Genomic DNA, 22,382 nt, shown 5'->3' with positions numbered 1-22,382 from the left:
CAAGTTTCCTGATTTGTTAAATTTAGACCACTACACCTAACAACAATTTTCTCGGTTCAAAAAGAAGACCTTTCTAGAAATAATCCTACACTAAATAAAAATCCTCATTCTGTGATGTTAAATGTCATTACAGGTTGTTTCACAAGCAAATATCAGAACAAATTCAACAAACTTACGATATAATAAAATAATAAAATTTCAGCCGGCTTGCTTACAAGTGAAAAGAATAAATAAATTGTATAAAAGCAATTTATAATAATAAAAATACTAATAATAAATTTAATCAAACCAAACATTTGAACTTCTTACTTAAACATTAAAAATAAAATTAAAAGCCAGACTCTAAATAAATCACCGGTAAAACGGTTTTCCTGGGATCCCCACCCCACTTGTCCCGTTCCCCTCCAACCCATCAATCAAAAGCCTACCTTCCCTAAAACCAAATCAGTAACTTAGGTACAAAATTCGGGAATGGAATGGAAGTGTGGTAATGAACATAAAGTTACATATCTAATAGCTCAAATACGAGCATCTTCATCTATAAATACGATCTTGTGTAACTTGTGTATTGAAGCTACCATTTAACTACCCGATCACAATTACAGCAACTTTTATTTGCTTTCCAAAATTGGTTGAGCCAAATAAAATGATACAAACCTTATCTATATTATTGTCCCCAGCCTTTTGGATAGATGTTGTCATAAATATTTTGACCGTGCACATCGACAAAAGCTGGTTATTCAGCTTCCTTGCTGCCCTTGTACGTGTTTACCAATTGCGTCTGTACATCATGAGAAACTGGTGAATGTTCCTTGTACTCCATTGTGAATTCACCTTTACCCTGCAGTTATTAAAGAACCAACAGGAAATTAAAAATCAAATATAAATTAACATTTAAACAAGAAATATTCTCTAGTGACGTCATATTCACCTGTGTCATTGAACGAAGAGCTGTCGAGTACCCAAACATATTGTTTAGAGGGACCTGAAATAATTAACAGCAACCTATTTAGCAATGACAAATGAATAAGTTATGGCTATAAACAAAATATAACAAATAAAACCAGTAAATAATCATGGCAAAGGAGACGTACAATCTTCGGAAATAACAATTTTACAAGCAGATTGATTATAAGGCCCCGTTAACTCCATAATTGCATCTAAACATTAGAGTATGCTCTCAACTGCAGTTTAAAGATCTAGCAACTAATTAATCAACGCTTCAAGAAGGTAGAAACTATCACGGCTAGTTGGCATATTTTAATTTCAGAGGATCCTCTAAAATCACATCAAGAACCAAAGTCATATTTTCCTGATGCGTGCTTCAGGGTCTTACGTGATATTGGATGCCACCAAAACATGTTACACATTCATACCCATGAAGACTAACAATGCATGTGTATGTGGTAGAATGAGAAAATGTGACAGAGACTTGGTTACTATGGAGTCACAAGTCCCACATCGGGTAGTATAGGATATTCGTTGAACTACTCAAATGTTTAGATCTCTCTCCTTAAAAGGTATCTTTTGAGGGTGGGCTCTCCAAGTGTTTGGGAGCTTATCTATCAAAGTTCATGTTGGTATCTCAAAAAGGGCTACATACGGAAGGCTTTGACCAACTAGTGAATGAAGTGTCACCTAGTTAGATGTTAGAGTGAAAACTGTTGGAACACTGGCTTTTCAGAGAGTGCTATGATAAGGACTTAGATATTACGGGATGAAAGTACCCAGATTGAGTAGTTTGGGATATTCAATAAAGTATTAAAGTGCTTGATTCTCCCTCCACCCCTTAATAACAAGCTTTCGAGTGTGGTTCCCCAAATGCGGTGCTTATCAATGTGTAAGAAAAGGTAAAAACACAAAAGGAAGCATGTTAATGCCTTGTATGAATGCAATAATAACAAAAGTTGACTAAGGTCTACAAAGCCTAGAAATGAAAAAATAAATTAAGAAAAGAAAAGTTGAGAGAAGAACAAGATCCTGGAACAGAATTCATTGACAAAAATAGGATAGGAAATCAAGAGATACCAAGTAAAATGTATTATGGATGAAGAAAAAATTGGTTATAAATTATGATACCAAAGAGAGATGGGAAACCTACTTTTATAAGCTTTTTGCTGATGAGCAACAATCAGCTTGTATTACTACTGAAGGGTAAGAAATTCAAGAGGACCAAAAATGCTTAGGTTACCATAGTAGAATTCAAAATAGAGAAGGGAAAGAAACCTTAAGGAGGATGGATAATGGTAAAACTATCAGTCCTGGTGATATTCCCCTTGACGTTTAAAAATATGTAGGAAAACACAATATTATTTGGCTTTACTAAGATATTGAATGAGATTTTGATAACTAAGAAAATATTGAAGTCAAGCCCCTGTCCTAAGATCAAGTTTTACTGATAATAAACTATCAAAAAAAAAATTATCAGTATTCTGAACTTATAGTATTAATGGTTTAAAATGTGATTAGATAAAACAGGACAAATCCTCATTCAGAAGAACAACACAGAATAAATTAAGTTCCAAAAAGTTCTTTCTAGTGTACGCAAGAGTGAAAGTAGCAAAAACCAGAATATTAAGATGGATGTATGACCACACAAGAAAGAAAAATATTGAATCTGATGATAGATGTTGCTGTGAGACTTATCAAAGAAAAGATGATGAAAAATAGATTAAAGTTGTGCAAAGGAGACTAAAGGGACAAATAAGGATAGTAGATCGCATTGTGATACAGACCCAAATACAATTGGGTTTAAAGAGCCCATGATCCAAGATGAGAATGGTAAGAATAGGTGGGGCAGGGTGTATGAGAGGAAACGGTCTAGGAAGAATGACGTGGCACACTAGGAAGAATAAGTTGGTTAGAAGAGAGAGAAGAAAGGGGGGAAGGGGATGGTCATTTTGGAGGGGGACCATTGTGGTTGCTTCTTAGGAGCTTGGCTCTGGGCAGTTGGATATTCCTATCCTTCTGTATTTTCTTGTTTTCAATTAAACTGGATCAGTGCATTCAGTTCTCAATTTCTGGTTTCTTTATCCTTGCAATTTAAATACTTATTAAGTGGTCCGACCTGCCGGATAATTCTTTTATCTGGAAACAATGCCACCGAAGAGAAACAATGCTCAGGGAGAACCAGCAACTGAGAACCAAGCTCAAAGCCGTAGTTGAGGAGCTTGTTGCACAATCATTGCAGAACCAGAGTCAAATGGAAACGTTACGTAAGGAGGCCGCTGAAAATCAGATGAAGCTGCTCAATCTCATGTCAACATTTTCGAAGGAATTTGAGGAAAAAGGTGAAGGCCAGGGATCAGTAACAAAAGGAAAGTCGAGACCTGGAACAGTGAAGTCCAGTGGGAATCGAAGTTTGAGACAACTCGAAGGAGATGATTTGGACGAATTTCGTCAATCGATGAAGAAAATTGAGTTACCATCGTTTTATGGGGAAGATCCAGCAGGGTGGATTGCTAGGGCTGAAATTTATTTCAACGTTCAAGAGACACGAGAAGCTGTTCGAGTGAGTCTTGCTCAACTTTGTATGGAAGGGGGTACGATACATTTTTTTCAATCTCTGTTAAATGAGTATGAAAATCTGTCATGGGAGGACTTGAAGAGAGAGTTATTGGAGAGGTATGGTGGAAGGGGAGAAGGAAGTGTTTATGATCAATTGACCTCGTTGAAGCAAACTGGGGTTATGGAGGATTACATTCGAAACTTCGAGTGTCTGATTGCTCAGGTGCCTAGTATGCAAGATGAGCAATACTTCTCGTACTTTACACATGGATTGAAGGACGAACTCCGGGCAAGGATGCGAAGTATACATGTTGCGAATCCTCTTTCCAGGGGACGAATGATGAATGTAGCTCGTGCTATTGACGTAGAAATCTATGGTAGGAGCAGGGGGTGGCAGGGAAGAGGTGAGACACGTGGAGAGGGAAAGACCCAACTTGGAACTCGACCCGTTTCTCATGTGTTGGGTAAAACCGGCCCATGGCAGAATAATGGAAGTTGGGGAGGAAAAGGGTCAAGCCCAAGTGCACAAAATGATGGGGGTGAGAACAGCAAAAATGGGCCCAAGGATAGAGGGGCTCGTCACCTTTCTTATCCGGAGTTGTTGGAAAGAAAGAAAAAAGGTTTATGTTTTAAGTGTGGAGGTTCATTTGGACCGCTCCATCAGTGTCTCGTTAAACAACTTCGGGTCATAATGATTGATGAGGAGATACGAGTCGAATGCGAAGAAAATGAAGAGAAGATAATAGAAGATACTGCAGATGACATTAACGATGTCGAAGGGGCATGTACTGCATTGAGTTTGTACTCTATGACGAAAGGGAAGGAGGAACAACCACGAACGATGAAGTTGCGAGGAAAGGTGGGTGAAATCCCAATGATGTTTCTAGTAGACAGTGGAGCAACCCACAACTTTATCTCACGGAAGTTGGTTGAAGCCTTGGGTTGGGAATGGGAAAGGACGCAACACATGAAAATTTTGATGGGAGACGGGCATAAATCTGAAACTCAAGGTGTATGTCGCGGAATGAGGGTGACATTCGATGAAGGGGAATTTGTACTTGATGCTTTTCTCTTCGATTTGGAGGACATGGATATGGTATTGGGTATGTCTTGGTTGACCACATTAGGGGAAACTACGGTGGATTGGAAAAGGCAGATTATGAGAGTCAAAACGGATCAAGGAGAGAGAGTGTTAAAAGGAGCACCTCGTGAAGATTCGTTGTTGGTGTCAATGTTTGGCTTGTTGGAGGAAAAAAGGGAAATAAAAAAAGATGGGTTGAGCCAAGAACAGAGACGTGTGCTAAATGATGTGTTGCAGAATTTTGCGGAGGTGTTTGATGAACCCAAGGGGCTGCCACCTGTACGTGCGAAGGAACATAGTATCAACCTTCAACCAGGGCAAGGTCCCATTAACGTGAGACCGTACCGTTATGCCTATCACCAGAAAAATGAAATTGAGAAACAAGTGAGGGAATTAATGGAGGTGGGTCATGTGAGGCATAGCCAAAGTGCATATTCCAGCCCAGTTATTTTAGTAAAGAAGAAAAACAACAAGTGGCGCATGTGTGTGGATTATAGAGCACTAAATAAGGCCACGATACCGGACAAATTTCCTATTCCAGTGATAGAAGAGCTTTTGGATGAATTACATGGGGCCAAATTCTTCTCAAAATTGGATCTTCGTTCGGGCTACCATCAAGTGCGGATGAGAAAGGAGGATATCCCGAAAACAGCCTTTAGAACACACGAGGGGCATTACGAATATCTCGTAATGCCGTTTGGGCTTATGAATGCCCCTTCCACTTTCCAAGCACTTATGAATGAAGTATTCCGCAATTGGCTAAGGAAAGGAGTATTGGTGTTTTTTGATGATATACTCATATATAGTAAGGGCTGGGAAGAACATTTGCAATTGCTGGAAAAGGTGTTGAGTACGTTGAGGGCCAATAAGCTATTTGCGAACAAGGAAAAGTGCACGTTTGGGCAAGAAAGTATCGAATACTTGGGTCATATTATATCGATACAAGGAGTTGCGGTTGACCCAAATAAAGTGAGTAGTGTTATTGATTGGCCTATCCCTACGAATGTGAAGGGAGTCCGCGGGTTTTTGGGGCTTACGGGATATTACCGTAAATTCATTAAAGATTATGGTAAGGTAGCAAGGTCCCTCACGGAGTTGACAAAAAAGGATGGATTCAAGTGGAATGAAAAGGCCCAAGAAGCTTTTGAGGAGCTTAAAAGGAGGATTACTACAGCACCTGTGTTGCAATTACCAAACTTTAATGACGAATTTTTTTTGGAGTGTGATGCTTCCGGGACAGGAATTGGGGCTATCTTAATGCAGCACAAGAGACCTGTTGCTTACTACAGCAAAGCGTTGAGTCCCCGTAACTTAACTAAGTCAGCATATGAACAAGAATTGATGGCGGTGGCACTTGCAGTACAGCATTGGAGACCTTACCTGTTGGGGCGGAAATTCACTGTGTTTTCTGATCAAAAAAGTCTCAAACAATTATTACAACAACGTATTACAACGGGAGGGCAGCAAAATTGGGTGGCAAAACTCTTGGGGTACAATTTTGTGATAGTTTATAAGCCAGGGAAAGAGAATCGAGGAGCTGATGCTTTGTCTCGTAGCAAAGATGAAATGGGGCTGAACAACATGATTTATTTCCCAGTATGGTTGGATTGGCAAGAGCTCAATACTAAAGTACATGCAGATAAAAGGTTGCAAAAAATAATTGAAGAAGTGCAGCAAGGACGTGGCGAGAAGTTCTGTGCGGGATTTGTTTATAAACAAGGAGTACTTTATTATAAAAATCGCCTAGTCATTTCGGAGAAATCTGTTTGGATTCCGAAATTTTTGGAAGAGTTTCATGCTACTCCTTAAAGTGGTCATTCAGGGTTCTATCGTACATACAGAAGAATAGCAGCAAATTTGTATTGGAAAGGAATGAAGAGAGACGTCCAACAGTATGTTCAAGCTTGTGACACGTGCCAAAGACAAAAATATATTACAGCAGCCCCTAGTGGTCTTTTGCAGCCATTACCAATTCCAGAGAGGGTCTGGGAAGACATTAGTATTGACTTCATCACGGGATTACCAAGATCAAAAGGGTTTGAAGCAATCTTGGTGGTTGTAGATCGATTGACAAAATACTGTCATTTTGTGCCTCTTAAACATCCTTATAGCGCGAAGACTCTTGCTGAAATTTTTGTGAAGGAGGTAGTGCGGCTACATGGAGTTCCGAATTCCATTGTGAGTGATCGAGACCCCTTATTTATGAGTGTATTTTGGAAAGAGATTTTTAAAATGCAGGGAACCAAGCTGAAAATGAGCACAGCCTACCATCCTCAAACGGATGGACAAACGGAAGTAACCAATAGGTGTCTTGAAACGTATTTACGATGTTTCATCACTGATCAACCTAAGACTTGGGTGATTTGGATGCCTTGGGCTGAGTTTTGGTTCAACACAACTTACCATGGATCTACGGGAATGACTCCTTTTGAAACGGTGTATGGTCGACAACCACCCAAGATTGTTCAAGTGGTTCAAGGGGAAGTGAGAGTGGAGGCTGTCCAAAAAGACCTTGTAGAGAGAGATGAAGCTTTGAGGCAGTTGAAATCTCATAGGACAGGATGAGAAATCAAGCAAATAAGCATCGTAAGGAGAGGCATTTTGTTGTGGGGGATTTCGTCTTTTTGAAGTTGAAACAGAACAGACAACATTTTGTCATGAATAGAGTGCAGTCAAAGCTGAATGCTAAATATTATGGACCTTTTGAGGTTGTGGAGAAGATAGGGGAGGTGGCATATCGTTTGAAATTACCACCATCTTCGAAAATTCATCCCGTGTTTCATGTATCCCTATTAAAAAAGGCAGTAGGAAAATACAAGGTAGAGAAGGATCTTCCCAAAGGGCTGGAGGATGACAGAGTCGAATTAATGATACCAGAGGCTATATTGGCGACTAGGAACAACACAAAAGGGGGGGAGACCAAAACACAAGTATTGGTACATTGGAAGGGGCAAGATGTTGAGGAAGCGACTTGGGAGGATACGATTACCATCCACAACCAATTTCCGGAATTCAGCCTTGAGGACAAGGCTCTATTTCAAGAAGAGGGTATTGATACAGACCCAAATACAATTGGGTTTAAAGAGCCCATGATCCAAGAAGAGAATGGTAAGAATAGGTGGGGCAGGGTGTATGAGAGGAAACGGTCTAGGAAGAATGACGTGGCACACTAGGAAGAATAAGTTGGTTAGAAGAGAGAGAAGAAAGGGGGGAAGGGGATGGTCATTTTGGAGGGGGACCATTGTGATTGCTTCTTAGGAGCTTGGCTCTGGGCAGTTGGATATTCCTATCCTTCTGTATTTTCTTGTTTTCAATTAAACTGGATCAGTGCATTCAGTTCTCAATTTCTGGTTTCTTTGTCCTTGCAATTTAAATACTTATTACATTGCATCATGTGAAAAGAGATAAATGCAATCAAGGACAGTAGATGAAATTATTAAAAGAAATCTCATGGTGAATAATATTCCTGAGAATGTGTCCATGTACTCATCTAGTGGGACACGGCTATTGTTGTTTCTCCATTGGTCAACCATAGCTAACTACAAAGTACTTAAAAGTTAAAATATTATTAAGAAACTTGTGAGGCACTTACATGAGCAGTGATGACAGAATCATCTCCTTCCTGATCATTTCCCACAATCACACCTTTTCTCCTTTACATGAGTTATAAAAGTATGTCAGAATTCTGAAATGTTACTACAATATCCATTTAAAAAAGTATAAACTCACTTGTTGAGGTCACCAGCAACGGCTCCCTGAAATTCTGTTGGTACTTTCAGCTCAACAAGCATAACAGGTTCTAAAATAACCGGTCTGGAAGCTGCATAACACTGTTAAAAATATAACAATGAATTATCAAAGATTTAGACCATCGCATGTGAATGAATCAACAGATGATTACAAGGAGAATGTGTGAATTGTTATTTAGGAAAAGAACTCTGGATAACAGAAATAAAAGGACCTGTCTAAAAGCATAGATAGAAGCCATCTTAAATGCAAGTTCACTGGAATCAACAGCATGAGCAGCACCATCTATCAAGACAACTCGAAGATTTTCAACTGGATGTCCAATTAAGGCACCACTGTGTGGAAGAGAGAAATTGAGTTGCCGTAACAAATATAAAATTAATCATACAAGACATACCAAATTGTATAAACCAAACAAAAATGTAGATTGTCATTTGATAGAGGACAGATAACACACTACATGACAAATCACAAAAATTATCTTTGAAATTAGACCTTAAAATACATGATTAAGCAAACATTAACATTTTACTCACGAATTGGCAGCTTCTTTGAAACCCTTCTCAATTGCGGGGATAAAATTTGATGGAATAGCTTGACCAACAAGCAAGTTTTCAAATTCAAACTTAGTTGATGACCCTACAGGAAGTGGTTCAATATACCTGCAAACACGTTGAATAGAATACACATCAAGACATAGAGGGAGATCAGAGAAGAAGTGGAACCACAAATAATTTCTATCAAATTGAACAGTTATAAGAGTTAACATATATATCATCAATCTGTTCATATGTAAAACACCATAAATAGATTTTCCAATTCCATGCAGGTGCTCTAAAATATATTTTATATTTACTCAGAAACACAGATTTGTCTAAGTATTATATCACACGTATCATATAGACTCAAAGTTCACAAGGAAAAGGTAAAATATGTACAATATAGAATTAAGTGTCAAGCTAGTAGGAAATAATTCATATCAAGCATGAACATAGTTTACAACACAGTCCCAATTGACACAAGTTTTTGGCCACATTTCCCAAAATAAATTCTTGAGGACAGTGTACTATCATAAGAATTATTTTACCACATTATGTATATCATATATAAATATTTTGGCATGCCAGCTCATAAACTTACTGAATGAAAAATTAATCTATTTACACAAGCTTCACATCACAAGTATTGTACTGAACATCTTAAAAAAAATACATAAAAAAGATTACAAGTTTCAATTTAAGCAGCCTCATTTTAGATTGTTAAGAAGTGGACATTAAACCTAACTCAACCTCACAAAACCGACTTTAAGGTGAGCTTTGCACCCATATATATACTCTAAATTAAACTTATCTCTAGTCGATGTGGGACTTCCAACACACCCACATGAGGTATATACATCTTGAGCGTGGGACTTGACATTAATGGGTAACAATATGTCCAACAAACAACAAATCTCGCTAGGATAAAGTTTAACAATGGCTCTGATACCATGTTAAGAAGTAGACTTAAGTCTAACTCAACCCCACAAAACCAGCTTGTATTATGAGATTTGTACCCACATATATATACACTAAATTGACTTTATCTCTAATCGATGTGGAACTTCCAACATAAACCATTTTTCTTTTGCCTTCTAAGCCAGTAATGTATTGAAAGACAATAGACATAGTATGACATACAGAATAAAAGGATCAAGACTCCTACAAACAGCACCAAACAGAAGTATTGGATGTTAAACCAGGAAGGAATTTAATTATAATAATGCCCAAATTGTAGAAACATAATCGGCTCAGGTTAGTACAGAACCATGTATTGGTTAGTGCATACCAATTTCAGGTTTGTTTACCAACCGAGGGGCCCAAATTAGTCTTTGAGTGGAAAAGATTGAGAACTAATTTGTTTATGAATAGGAAAGATAGCTAGCAGTGGGAAGAGAAAGGTGTAAGGCAGGGTAGTGGTTAGGCTAGGCATAGTAAAAGAAGATGGAAACGGAAGTTGAACAGTAAATGCTGCTGAGTTTTATTTTCTCTAACTTAGTGGTAATTGAAGATTGGTGTTATAGAGCTCTGTACAGCACTTTCAATGTTATCTCCAATTTGTAAATTAAAATTGCATACCAACTATCTATATCCCCTCATACCAATACTTGTTAAGGTCACATACCCAGCACCTGAACCATATACTGAAGAATTTTGTGAACCCGTTAACAAATCCAAACTCCCAAACAAATTTCAAGGATACAATATTTTAGTCACCAAAACCTTATTAACATAGACTAAAGCAGCCAGGCAAAAGTGGGAATAGACCACTTCAAAAAAATATCAGTGTAAAAAACCTATTTATACAATGCAGGGTCAGTGCAAGAATTACAAGAGCCTAAATGTGTTAAAAATATATTGTTATACTTTATCAAGACTCTACTAATTCATAAGCTTTTTTATGAGAGGAGATGGCTTTTGTTGTAATTATTAAATTTATGTATGTTAGAGTAATTATTAAGTCTAAAATAGGGAGTGGTGTGTTGGGAACTACTTCCAGCTGTACTTATAAGTCTAGTGCACTCTATGAGTTGTACCTAGGTATTTAGGATAGTCTTTTGATCTTTCATCTTCCATTGTATCGGTTTTTATCATTATAAATAGAAGGTTACGAGAGGGATCTATTAAGACCCTCCAATTGTGTATTATCCTTTTATTTTCACAGCTTTAACCAAGAAAGGAGAAAGGAGCGCATGAACTCAGTATGAGACATTTTCCTGATATCTTTGCTATAATTATAGAAACAAGGAGCAGATCCTGCATAATCAAACGTATCTAGATTATATATATGTGTGTGTGTGTGTGTGTGTGTGTATATATATATATATATTAGACATTTTTATTTATTCTCATATCATATCTTTACTATTAGAGGATATCAAATATCTTCTATTTATTATATTTATTGATACCTTTTTTCTCAATATAAATAAAGCATCCATTGTGTCTCAAAACGTAAGATTTCAACTTAATGTCTCTCTCTTTCCTATAGTTTGACTATCTTAATGCAAGATAAATAGAAAATCAACACCAAGTGAGCACAGCCTGACATTTTCCGAAAATCCAACCGAGAAATCACTCAAAAATAGACAAGCACCACAGAAGCTAAGAGTGAACTTAATCTGCAAGGAACTAAGGGTGGGTGCTTTGTTACACAGGTACAAAGTTGACTGGGAAATTTTTGTTTAAAATTTATAATCCATGAATAACTATTTTATGATTTTAATGAGCACATGAAAAAAGAACAAAGAATCTTCAAGGTCCTATGTGAGAAAAAGAATACTACTCATATATTTAGCCAAGAAGAGTTCAATGTTCAAATGCACAAGATGTTAGAAGTGGGGGGAATATGGAGTGCTAGCCAAACGTGTGCACATAAATTTATCTTGAAGCAAAGATAATACTTTCAGAAAATAAAACAGGAATGAACAGTCAATACTTACCCAATAACCCGTCCATATTGTCCTTGCCCTCCACTTTGCTTTTTATGCAGATAGTCAAATTCAGCACGTTGAGTAACAGTTTCTCTGAAGTTAACACGGGGCTTTCCAACTGAAGCATCAACCTTAGGTAAAGACAGATGAATTAAACAGCAGAAGAAGCAAATATTTGCAAAGCATCAACGAGAAAACAATGTGGAGAAAATGGTACCTTATACTCTCTCCTGATGCGTTCAACATAGATGTCTAAATGCAATTCTCCCATTCCAGAAATGATTGTCTAACAACAGAAGTTTACTAATACCAACATGAGAATAATGTCATTGCTACTCCAAAGACAATCATAAAATAATTAAAAATCACCTGCCCGCTCTCTGGGTCCAAGCCAACACGAAATGTAGGATCTTCCTTTTGGAAGCGGTTCAAAGCTTTTGAAAACTGTAAGCAATTCAAGGGGAAAGTCAATCATGTAATAAATCATGTGATAAAACTCCAATCATGTGATAAAATACTCTACTCACTTGGCCTCCAGAATCTTTAGAGACTGGCTGAACGGCTAACGACATCACTGGCTCAGGAACATTCATGGAAGTCATTGTGTACTTAACTGAACCATCAGTAAAAGTATCTCCTGATAACCAAGACAAATATTAAGGAAATATATACTCAAAATGAAGCAAAAATACAGCCAGAAATTAATAATAAATGGAAAGTGACTGCTACAACAACAAATCTTCAGCTTATATAATCCAGAAAGCACTAGAAAATTTAGTTAAAAAAATAGCACTACTAACTGACATTAAATGATGTAAACAATAGATCCCCACAAAAAAAGAAAATAAAACGAGACAAAAAGAATTAATGGAGTGGCATAAAGAAAGTGGTTTTTATCATTCTGCTGACGGGCAGATACACAGGGTGATTGTACTCAAAGGTCATAGTGAAAATGATTATCAAATTTAATATTTGATAATTTAATAACTATTAATCGATTAATAGTAGTAAACATTTTGGAATTTTTCAGCAATCTAGATATATATAGGTTAAACCAAAGATAAAAGAATAACCTGATGCACAATCAACACCAAATACAGCAACTATTTGCCCAGCATGAGCCTCTTGAATGTCCTACAGATAGTTAGAAAACCCAATTAGAAGTTCATAGAAATTGGCATACAATAACTGAATATATTCAAATTCTTCAGAAGTATATAGCCATGAGAAAAAACCCCACCAGTTTATGCTCAATAAATAAAAAAATAAAAAAACTAAGCGTGGAACCAACATAATAGGACTACCGAAACTCTGAAAACAAACCTCCATCTCATTGGAATGCATCCGAACCAAGCGTGGAACCTACATTAGATAAAAGAAAGGATTCAGACACAAATTCACAATAATCTTGGAATACAATACAGGAAAAGAGAAATTACACCAGCGTTATCAATATCGGTAACTAAAATATCCTTTATGGTTACTAAAAAATCCTTTATGAAAATATATCAGATGCAATAATAGGTTATGGCAGAAGCATTGCAAACCAAAAAAAAAGAATATATCTATCTATCTATCTATCCTATCTATCCCTGTGTGTGTATATACATATATGTATATATATACATATATACATATATATATATAAATATAAATATATATATATATATATGTTTTTGTGTGTAAATAAATAAGTAAAATCCAGTTTGCCATTAGATAACTAAAATGCAGTCTCCGTAACTAATTTCCAGAGTTCTTCTCTAACATTTTCTGGAGCTTTGGGACAACGTGCAACATTATCCTTTTTTTCCATTAGATGTTCTTTGGCTCGTGTAATTCCTCCATACATAAACTTTTCACAATTATTACAAATTGTAGTGTTTAGGTTTATTCATCCGAAGGATGACAATATTTCCAACCCTGTCATTTCTATTAGATGGTCTTGAACTGGCGTGTTCAGTTGTTGCCATTAGATTTAGGGTTTTGTTGAACTAAAAGGAAAACAAATGGTTGAATACCATAAAAAAGAAGACAGAAAAGGTGAAAAACAAACTGAAAGAGAAAAAGAAAACAGAAAAGAGTGGAGAAAAATAGAAAAGAGAAAAAAAAAACAGAAAGAAAAGTAGAGAAGAAGAAAACAGAGAAGAGTAAAGAAAAATTGAAAAGAAAAAACAGAAAAAATGAAAATGAAAATTCAAAAGAACATACATAAAAATAGAAGATAAAAAACAACAGAAAAAAGAAAACTACCGGAAAATAAGAGAGAAGATAAATAAGAAAAAAGAAGAGGAAAAAAGCATAAAAGAAAAGAAGAATAAAAGAAAACCAGGAAAAGTGGCCATTCCATGACACCATTATGTGAAGAGGGCCATGGACCACCACCCAAAAACCAATTTGCCACCGCCTTGTTGTGGCAGTCACCAACAAGTTCGATGACACCTGATCTTGACTAAAGAGATACTGTGCAGCATTTTGTTCTGTGTCCTGCCTTATACTTGGCTAATAAAAACTAAGACCAGGCCAATCTTTGTTGCACTTTTTAGTTTTTTAAGGATCTCTAATACAGACCACCTATTAATTCGGTGTCTTTGGATGTGCAAAAAAACCAATCCAAGAAAAGGAGGAAGATAGATCTAAACATCCTCCAACAAGAAGATACAGGGAGGTTCATTGTAAGATGAGTGGCTAAATTCAATAAAATACCTTTTAATGTAGGATAAGTTCCTTCAAAACTTAGTCCATAATGCTAGTATGACAGTATCTAGTAAAAGTTTGAATCCATGCACTTAGTCTTTGAGATTTAAAACCATGAACCAACAGGGTTTCCTTTAAAATTAAACTAAATTAATTTTAAAACAACAGAAAAGATTTGAACTAACACTATTGTAGAATGGTCTTCAAAAAACTATCTTGAATAAAATATTCAACGGGCTTGTACCTATTTTGGAAAATGAACACGAGGAGAGAAAAAAACATAACATGAATATAGAACATAGAAATTCAGATCCATAGGGCAAAACACTCGTGATGAAGACAAAAAAATGTTCAAGCTGTGAAGAGCTATAAAATTACCTTGATTTTCTTGCCAGTGTTAACATTAACAATAAAATCACCCTTCCGAATTACACCCTCATATATTCTTCAGCCAAAAAAAAAACGGACAATTACTTATATATAATGTAGGTTAACATAAATTGAAAACAAAAGATAAGCTGAAAAATAGTTTGAAATGGGTTAACAGCCTCCAAATGTGACAAGTACCTTAGATATGTTAACTGACCAAACCGCCCTTCCTCCAACTTGAAAGCCAATGCCACAAGTGGCCCATCAGGATTTCCAGCCAACTCAACCTAAACAAGAATAGAAAATTACAATGACTCGATAACTAGCAAGATAAAAAAGAGTAACCGAAACATGCATGCATATCACAAACCAATATGACTGTATATCTCCAGATGAGTTTGCATGAATCAGACTAGTCTTCTTTTAAAAGGTTTCTAATTTGGTCTTCTTTTAAAAGACAGTGAGTTATATTTTCAAATTCTAAAGCAATTTGACTATTACCATGATATAATCTTGGTCATGACAATTTTTATTTTGGTGTTGCATTTCTTCCTGGCTAGTTACAAAAAATATTACACTGCCTGCATTATGTTATTTTTCTTAAAGATCACATGCATGCATGATTATGTCACTATTGATACTTTTTCACTATTTGAATGGAGTTACATTTAATTACATAGAACAAATTCAAACCAAATTTTATCATTTCAATATTACATCTATAATTCATGATTCAAAAATATGGCCTTTAATTTAAAACTTAAAATGAAATATATGACAATCACAATAACTACATTCTATTAAACCAGGACAGATCAATTTTCAATGAATCAGGTACCTTCTCTTCATTCTTAGTTTGGTCAAGGGCATAATTACTAACTTCAATTGGACATGGCAAATAGCTAAGTACACCATCCAGAAGTGGCTGCACCCCCTGTACCAGCAACAGAAAATAAAAAATATGAGATAGAAGGTAATAACACTAACAACAAACGAGTAGGATGAAATCTTGAATGCATGGGAATTGAGAGCAAGGCCACTTTCCTGGATGCATAGATAATTAAAATATTATCATTTACACAATCAATATTGAGTATCAATTTAAGAAAGCATAAAGAATGTTCGTTGTGTTACATAATAAAAGGGCAATACAAGCAACATAGCACTTGTGTTAGCACGATAAATGCAAAGGGGGAAATATTAACAGAACGCAAATAAAAAAAAAAATGTCAGAATTTCTGGAACAAAGCCCTTATAAAGAAAAATATATATATTCCCAGCTTTCAAAAGTGAAATAGATAAGAGATCAGAGATGCTCAGAAATGAGGAGGATATTGTAATGTGACTACATAAGTAAAAAATTCCACTACAAAACCACTGCAAGGGAATGACTTATATGATAGCTAATTTAAAAAATTATATTATTAATTATTAAGGTCATAAGGTAATCAGAATTTAAGTTAGGCTTTGGTCCAAAATGTTATCAGACCCAAAAAGCCCAATGTAACATGACATTTATGATGGATCATATATACACACTCACCACTATGGTAGTTGAATGTGTATCACACTAGTTTGCTGGCAAGACAGCTTCAGATGGATTCAAGGTGCATTTGAAAGAGCTTACTTGCAACTTATTAGGACTCGTGACATAATTACTAGTGTAAGCATTTGGGAAAACATATAAAATAGCTTATGATATGTCAACAAGTTAAATTTTAGCTTAATTCAATAAGCTACCCAGAATAGTTAATGGAAACAACTTATAACTTACATGAAAAAAGTTGTACTCTATTTTATTAGAATATATTAGAATAAAAGAAAATAAGAGAATTTATTTTATCTATCTGTCTTTTTGTTACACTGTTTCTCTCTCTGCTTTGTTATTTCCAGCGGTCCCCTTTGGTAAATCTGTCTAGGGTGTTTTCGTCTTTTTTCTTTCAAGGGTAGCTTTTTATAAAGGCTCCTTTGCATTCATATTTATACTAGATAGAAATAATAAAATATATCACATCAGTTTCTCTTAGATATTTCCTTTTCAATTATATAAACAACTTATGTATAAGTACTTATATGATATGCACTTAATCTATACGCCCTTAATTAAGTTGTTTTCCCAAAACAAGTCCTCAATTACAAACATAATACACAGACCCAAACTAAATTACACCAAAATCATAACATTAAGTAAACTTATGGGGAAAAAAATATCACTGCATTAACTAGATAAAGGGTTGGGAATAATAAAGGTAATGACTATGCATCAATATACAAACTGAAAGCAATTACTTCCATCATTTTACAGAGGAAAAAAAACACAAATGGAAAGTAATTCAATGATTACCTTGTTTTTGAAAGCACTACCCATGAATACGGGTATAAATTTCTGCGCTATGGTAGCCCTACGAACTGCTTCCTACGCACAAAAAGATATAAAGTGACAATAGTGAAACCATTCAAAAATAAAACGTTGAGGGAGGATGTCAGGGATAGAGGCTAACATATGCTGTATGTAACACTAAATATTTCTAGAAGATAATATATATATATATATATATATGTGTGTGTGTGTGTATTTGGAGATAGAGATATGTATAAATTAAATGACAAGTTTAAAATTTGATAATGTGTGTATAAATAATAATTTCTAGAACTAAAATTTGATGCATTTATAAATTTTATAAAGAAATAAAACATAAGAAATTAAAAGATCACAATACTTTGACTTTGAGAGATATGTATGAGGGGGGAAATTGCAAGACAAAAGTGAGAATAGCTGCATGTCTCAGCTACAGTGAAATATTTTTTCAAAACAAATGAGTCAACTTCTACGTATTCTACCTGACTCAAAATTTACCATATATATTTGGGTGCTAAATTTATCCCATCTAACTTGCTTAACAAGATCTCCCATCTGCCCCTTGGAATAATGAATATATCCAACACAAAGCAGGCATGTTGACCACTACACCTGTCACTTTTGTAGCTCAAATCAATAACCTGTTATTATTTTTCCTAGACTTATCTTTATGTTAGGAAATAAATACTTTTGCTCCCCGCTAGACTAGGGGCTTTGTAATCAACTCAATCCACTTCATTTTCATGCCTAGTTAACCTTTCAAATTTATCTCCATACATGAATACCCGCTTACCCATCTTTACTCTGTTATCACAGATAATGATAAAGGAGAGAGTAGTACTACTGTTGGCTGTAATAAAGCATGTTTCACTCTTACCAAAGGGCAAAGCAAGTGGCAAATCTAAAACATTGATGTACAGATATTACTATAGTTTTCAGATGACTGCACTAAACTGTGTCATGATAAACTTATCAAGAGAAAATAGAGACTCTGAATAGATATTCTTTTAAAATAATGCCTTTTCTCCATCACAAGCTAACAGATATATATATATATATATATATGCCTTATTTTTTTTTATGCACATCTATGATGCTCAAGCCATCATGTCCTCCATATTTTCAGACAACAGGCTAAGAAACTAACTGATAGAGCTTAGTAGAATAAATATGATGCATGCAACTCAATGAATCAAATACTTAACAAAAATTACTACGAAAAAAATAATTGTTCTACACACCTCAAGATCAGCAGCTGATATGGTCTCATCGCCAAGAAAAGCTTCAGCAAGTTTATCATCAACTTCTGAAACAGTTTCTATAAGTTCACGTCTTTTTTCTGCCACCAATGCTTCCATATCCGCAGGCACGTCTTCAGAGACAACTTTTTCACTGCAATAAGCAACAGTAGTGTAAGTAAAACAAGAATGCAAGAGGAGACTTCTTCATAGGAACAAAAAATGCAGAAGGTTTTGAAACTTACCCACTTGAACCATGAAAATAGTAGGCCTTTAACTGCACAAGATCAACAAGTCCCTTAAAATCTTCTTCTAAACCTATTGGAACTTGCATTGCAGCACTATGATGTCGAAGCTTAGATCTAGCCTGAAAAATAAAAAATAAAAAATAAAACAAAAAATGGTCTCAAAAAGGTAACAATTTTAAATCTAAATAAGGCAGAGAGAATTTTTAAAATGCACAGGTTTAGTATAAAATAAATCTAGAGGTCAATAAATCATAAAACTAAAAGTTTGACTTGCATAATGCTAAAATCAATATTAAGATAGGATAGCCTCTGCGTATAAAAATAGAGTCATAGATGATTTTCAATCATGACCAATGTTTATAAAGAAACACCTTTGAGAGAATTTGAAAACCAACTTTATTAAAATACCCACTTTCTCAAAGGCCACTGGAACAGTAAAAGGGGTGTTGGAAGGATATAGGTCAAGGAGGATGGTACCACTCTGGTACCATGTTGAGAAGAGAGACCGAGAAGAAATATATTGAATTCGATGCGTTGGGTACAGACATGGGTATTCTTATTTAGAAAGAAAAAGGGATACAATAAATGATGAACAAAATTCAATATCAAATAATTGGAGATACTTGGTAAGATATTTCTCTATCAAATCATATCTACCAATTTAATGTAATCAAAGCATATCTTTAATATAATCAATTCGTACCCCTAACAAGGAGAATAACTAAAATTGTGTACATGGCACATAAACAAAGATAGTGTTGTCTACAATGCCTTCCATAAATCTCAATCACACCTGATTTAACACTTTCCATGGATCTGCTCCCATCCGATCAAGTTTATTGATAAATGCAAGTCTTGGAACATCATATCTTCTCATTTGCCGATCAACAGTAATGGACTGACTTTGCACCCCGCCAACACTACAAAGAACGAGAATGGCACCATCAAGGACACGCAAAGCCCTTTCAACCTCAATGGTAAAATCAACATGACCAGGTGTGTCAATAATGTTAATCTGCAACAACACATTACCCAAGATATAAAATATAAATTATATGCAAGACAAAGAAAAAAAAATACATTTTCTCAAATGCCTAGAAGAATAGATCAGTTACCTTATAGGCAAACTACAAGCAAGAAAAACAAGTTGTCCATCAAATTTTCAACATTTCTGATTGACTTCAAGATACAATTCGCTTTGTTTTGACACCAATTTTCGGTTTCACTATATTCCCCACCCATTTTAATCATGCACGACAGGAGACAGAGTAACTTTTCAATCTTATTTTTCATAAGTAATCAATAATCATAACCACAACTAACACTGATATTGATAATAACAACAACAGCCAAATTCCAAACTCTGATTCCTGTTACTCCATAACCTCACTACCACCACATAAAAATTGATTAAAACTCAATAAGTAATCATAATAATTAATACTGATAATAAAATTAGTAGCAACAGCAGCACTCTAATGGATAAATCTAAATTCTCCTTTAATATTTGTTGTTTCCCATTAGTTCAAATTCGATTCAATTTGAACTCAGCTAACGTCACATACTCTTTCATCTCTTCCAATTTTATTAGAAATGAAAAAAAAAAAACTTAAATTATACACATTGTCACTATAATCCTTTTTAAAGTCTTTTCAACCAATCAGAATCTTAAACCATTAGTTATTGTAAAAGTCAACACCGCTATACAATCTGTAATTGAATGACGGTATAAATATTTTTACATATAAGGACTTCTAACAAAAAAAAAAAGAAGAAATTAACTTCTTCATAAGCTAAAATTAGCTTATTCCACAAGTTAAAAATTAAAATTGAAAGAAGATATATGTGAGAACTTCAACAAATTAGCTTATGCATAAGCTAAATTGACCCTACTAGAAACTAATTTAATTTTTTTTCTAAGTCCTAATGGAAAAATATGTCCAACCAGACCCTTGCGACCATATAATCCAAATTCCCACCATTTCTTCAAAACCTTACTAACAACACCTCAAATTTCAATCCAATTCAATTCAATTAGAAATCAAATAGCACAGCCAACTCCCCAAACTTTATTTAATTACTTCAATCCAACAGACGGCGACGTATACAGCAAAAAAGTCAAACCTTATAGTCCTTCCAAGTGCAGTATGTGGCAGCAGACTGAATTGTGATTCCCTTCTCCCTCTCCAGGTCCATAGAGTCCATTTTGGCGCCAACGCCGTCCCTGCCCCTAACCTCGTGGATCTCGTGGATCCGACCCGTGTAGTAAAGAACCCGCTCCGTCAGTGTCGTCTTCCCGGAGTCGATGTGCGCCGAGATACCGATGTTGCGGAGCCGCTCCATTGATTCTTTCCACCATGGATCCTTCTCCGACTTCGCACGCGCCGCGTTACCGGCAGAAAAGTGCCGGAGCTGGAAGGAGCCGCCCAGGAGGAACGCCGCCGGTGACTTCGACGCGGTGGAGCAGAGCGCGTAAAGGAGGCGCGGTGCGGAGGACCGGGACAAGCGTGTCATGGCGGGTGTAGGGTTTTTGGCGGTCTCTTTTTCTGGGGTTTTAACTAAGGAAATGGAACTTAAACCCTAATCCTAGCGCAATGGGTTTGCCGTGGATCGGTTCCTGCATGTTACAATGTTTTATTTTCAAATATAATTTATATAACTTATATTTAGAAGGTTTAAACCTGTTAATACACTTTTCAATATTCTAATTGTAGTTTATTTATTTTAAAATAAATTATTTTATATAATACATTAATCTTAATAAGCTTATTTAAAATAAAAATAAATACTCCATAGTCGTCTTATTTCTCGAAAGGAACTCGTAAATATGTGTACCTTATTTTCTTTTTGGTACTCATATTTATTTTCCAAATTTATTTTTAATTAAAAATTATTTTAAATTAAAATATTTAGTTTAATAATTTTATCATTTGTTTAAATTTAGTCTTTTTTTTTTTCAATTTCATCATTTTTATAAACTTAACCGATTTTTAATTATAAAACTACGTATAAAATGGATAAATAATATTTATAATAAAATTATTAAAATTAATTATATTTAATTTCATAAATATAATAATAATTTTCTTAATTTTTATTATGATAGAAAAATAACACATATTTAATATAAATCAAATAGCCTTTCAAATAATTCGTCTTCTAGAATATTTTTTCATAAAAGAATTATATTATTTAATAATTTGATATGTTTAGTTTAAGTAATCGAACAATATTGGAATAATTTATGTGACATCCCATTTAAATAGAATAAATCTACTCAATAAAGTATCACTAAATTATAATATTAAAGGAGCAATCAGATGAACAGGAAGCATAAAAAAATTAATTGATACAGTCATCTGTAAGAGTATTGGAAAAGGAAGCTTAGACATACTACCATGCCATGAACAAAATAGAATCTAAAAGTTGACAGTATAACAGTTTGCAAAAGGGGTTGCCACTAGGACAACTATTACAAAAAGGCCCCATGGTCGTGAAACTGCTCATAAGAGCCACCAAAAACATGATACTCTAAGCTACACCACTACTACCACCAAACTCACCTTGAATGTTTCTCTCATTTGCTCCCACCAAGAGGTGATCATCGCAAAAGAAAAAGAAAGACAAGCACAAACACGAAAATGAAAGGATAAGTAGTGTAAAATCA

The 22,382-nt window shown here is 35.1% G+C and overlaps 1 protein-coding gene across 1 annotated transcript; it reads right to left on the bottom strand.

The window, feature by feature from the left end:
- Positions 1 to 235: 235 nt before the first annotated feature.
- On the bottom strand, positions 236 to 21,338 carry LOC114184984 (elongation factor G-1, mitochondrial). The gene is made up of 20 exons (XM_028072434.1): positions 20,840 to 21,338; positions 19,509 to 19,730; positions 18,713 to 18,834; positions 18,471 to 18,621; positions 17,215 to 17,286; positions 15,709 to 15,804; positions 15,069 to 15,157; positions 14,880 to 14,946; positions 13,131 to 13,169; positions 12,881 to 12,941; positions 12,335 to 12,444; positions 12,177 to 12,251; positions 12,025 to 12,093; positions 11,817 to 11,938; positions 8,872 to 8,997; positions 8,550 to 8,670; positions 8,318 to 8,418; positions 8,181 to 8,241; positions 932 to 985; positions 236 to 841 (listed from the first exon to the last, which is right to left on the bottom strand). The coding sequence occupies exons 1-20, from the start codon at positions 21,227 to 21,229 to the stop codon at positions 737 to 739; spliced, it is 2,253 nt and encodes a 750-aa protein (XP_027928235.1). The 5' UTR covers positions 21,230 to 21,338; the 3' UTR covers positions 236 to 736.
- Between the last annotated feature and the right edge of the window lie 1,044 nt (positions 21,339 to 22,382).

The sequence above is a fragment of the Vigna unguiculata genome, chromosome 5 (assembly GCF_004118075.2).
Source record: "Vigna unguiculata cultivar IT97K-499-35 chromosome 5, ASM411807v1, whole genome shotgun sequence".
Lineage (NCBI taxonomy): Eukaryota > Viridiplantae > Streptophyta > Magnoliopsida > Fabales > Fabaceae > Vigna > Vigna unguiculata.
Note: the sequence above shows the minus strand (reverse complement) of the source record. Positions and strands in the feature narration are given on the sequence as shown.

Excerpts from the sequence above, each read along its gene's own strand:
- LOC114184984 (XM_028072434.1), bottom strand. The coding sequence starts at position 21,229 with ATGACACGCTTGTCCCGGTCCTCCGCACCGCGCCTCCTTTACGCGCTC. Across the intron at positions 12,445-12,880 it reads TGGTGTTGATTGTGCATCAG|GAGATACTTTTACTGATGGT; the intron begins GTTATTCTTTTA and ends CTTGGTTATCAG. Across the intron at positions 12,252-12,334 it reads CTAAAGATTCTGGAGGCCAA|TTTTCAAAAGCTTTGAACCG; the intron begins GTGAGTAGAGTA and ends AATTGCTTACAG.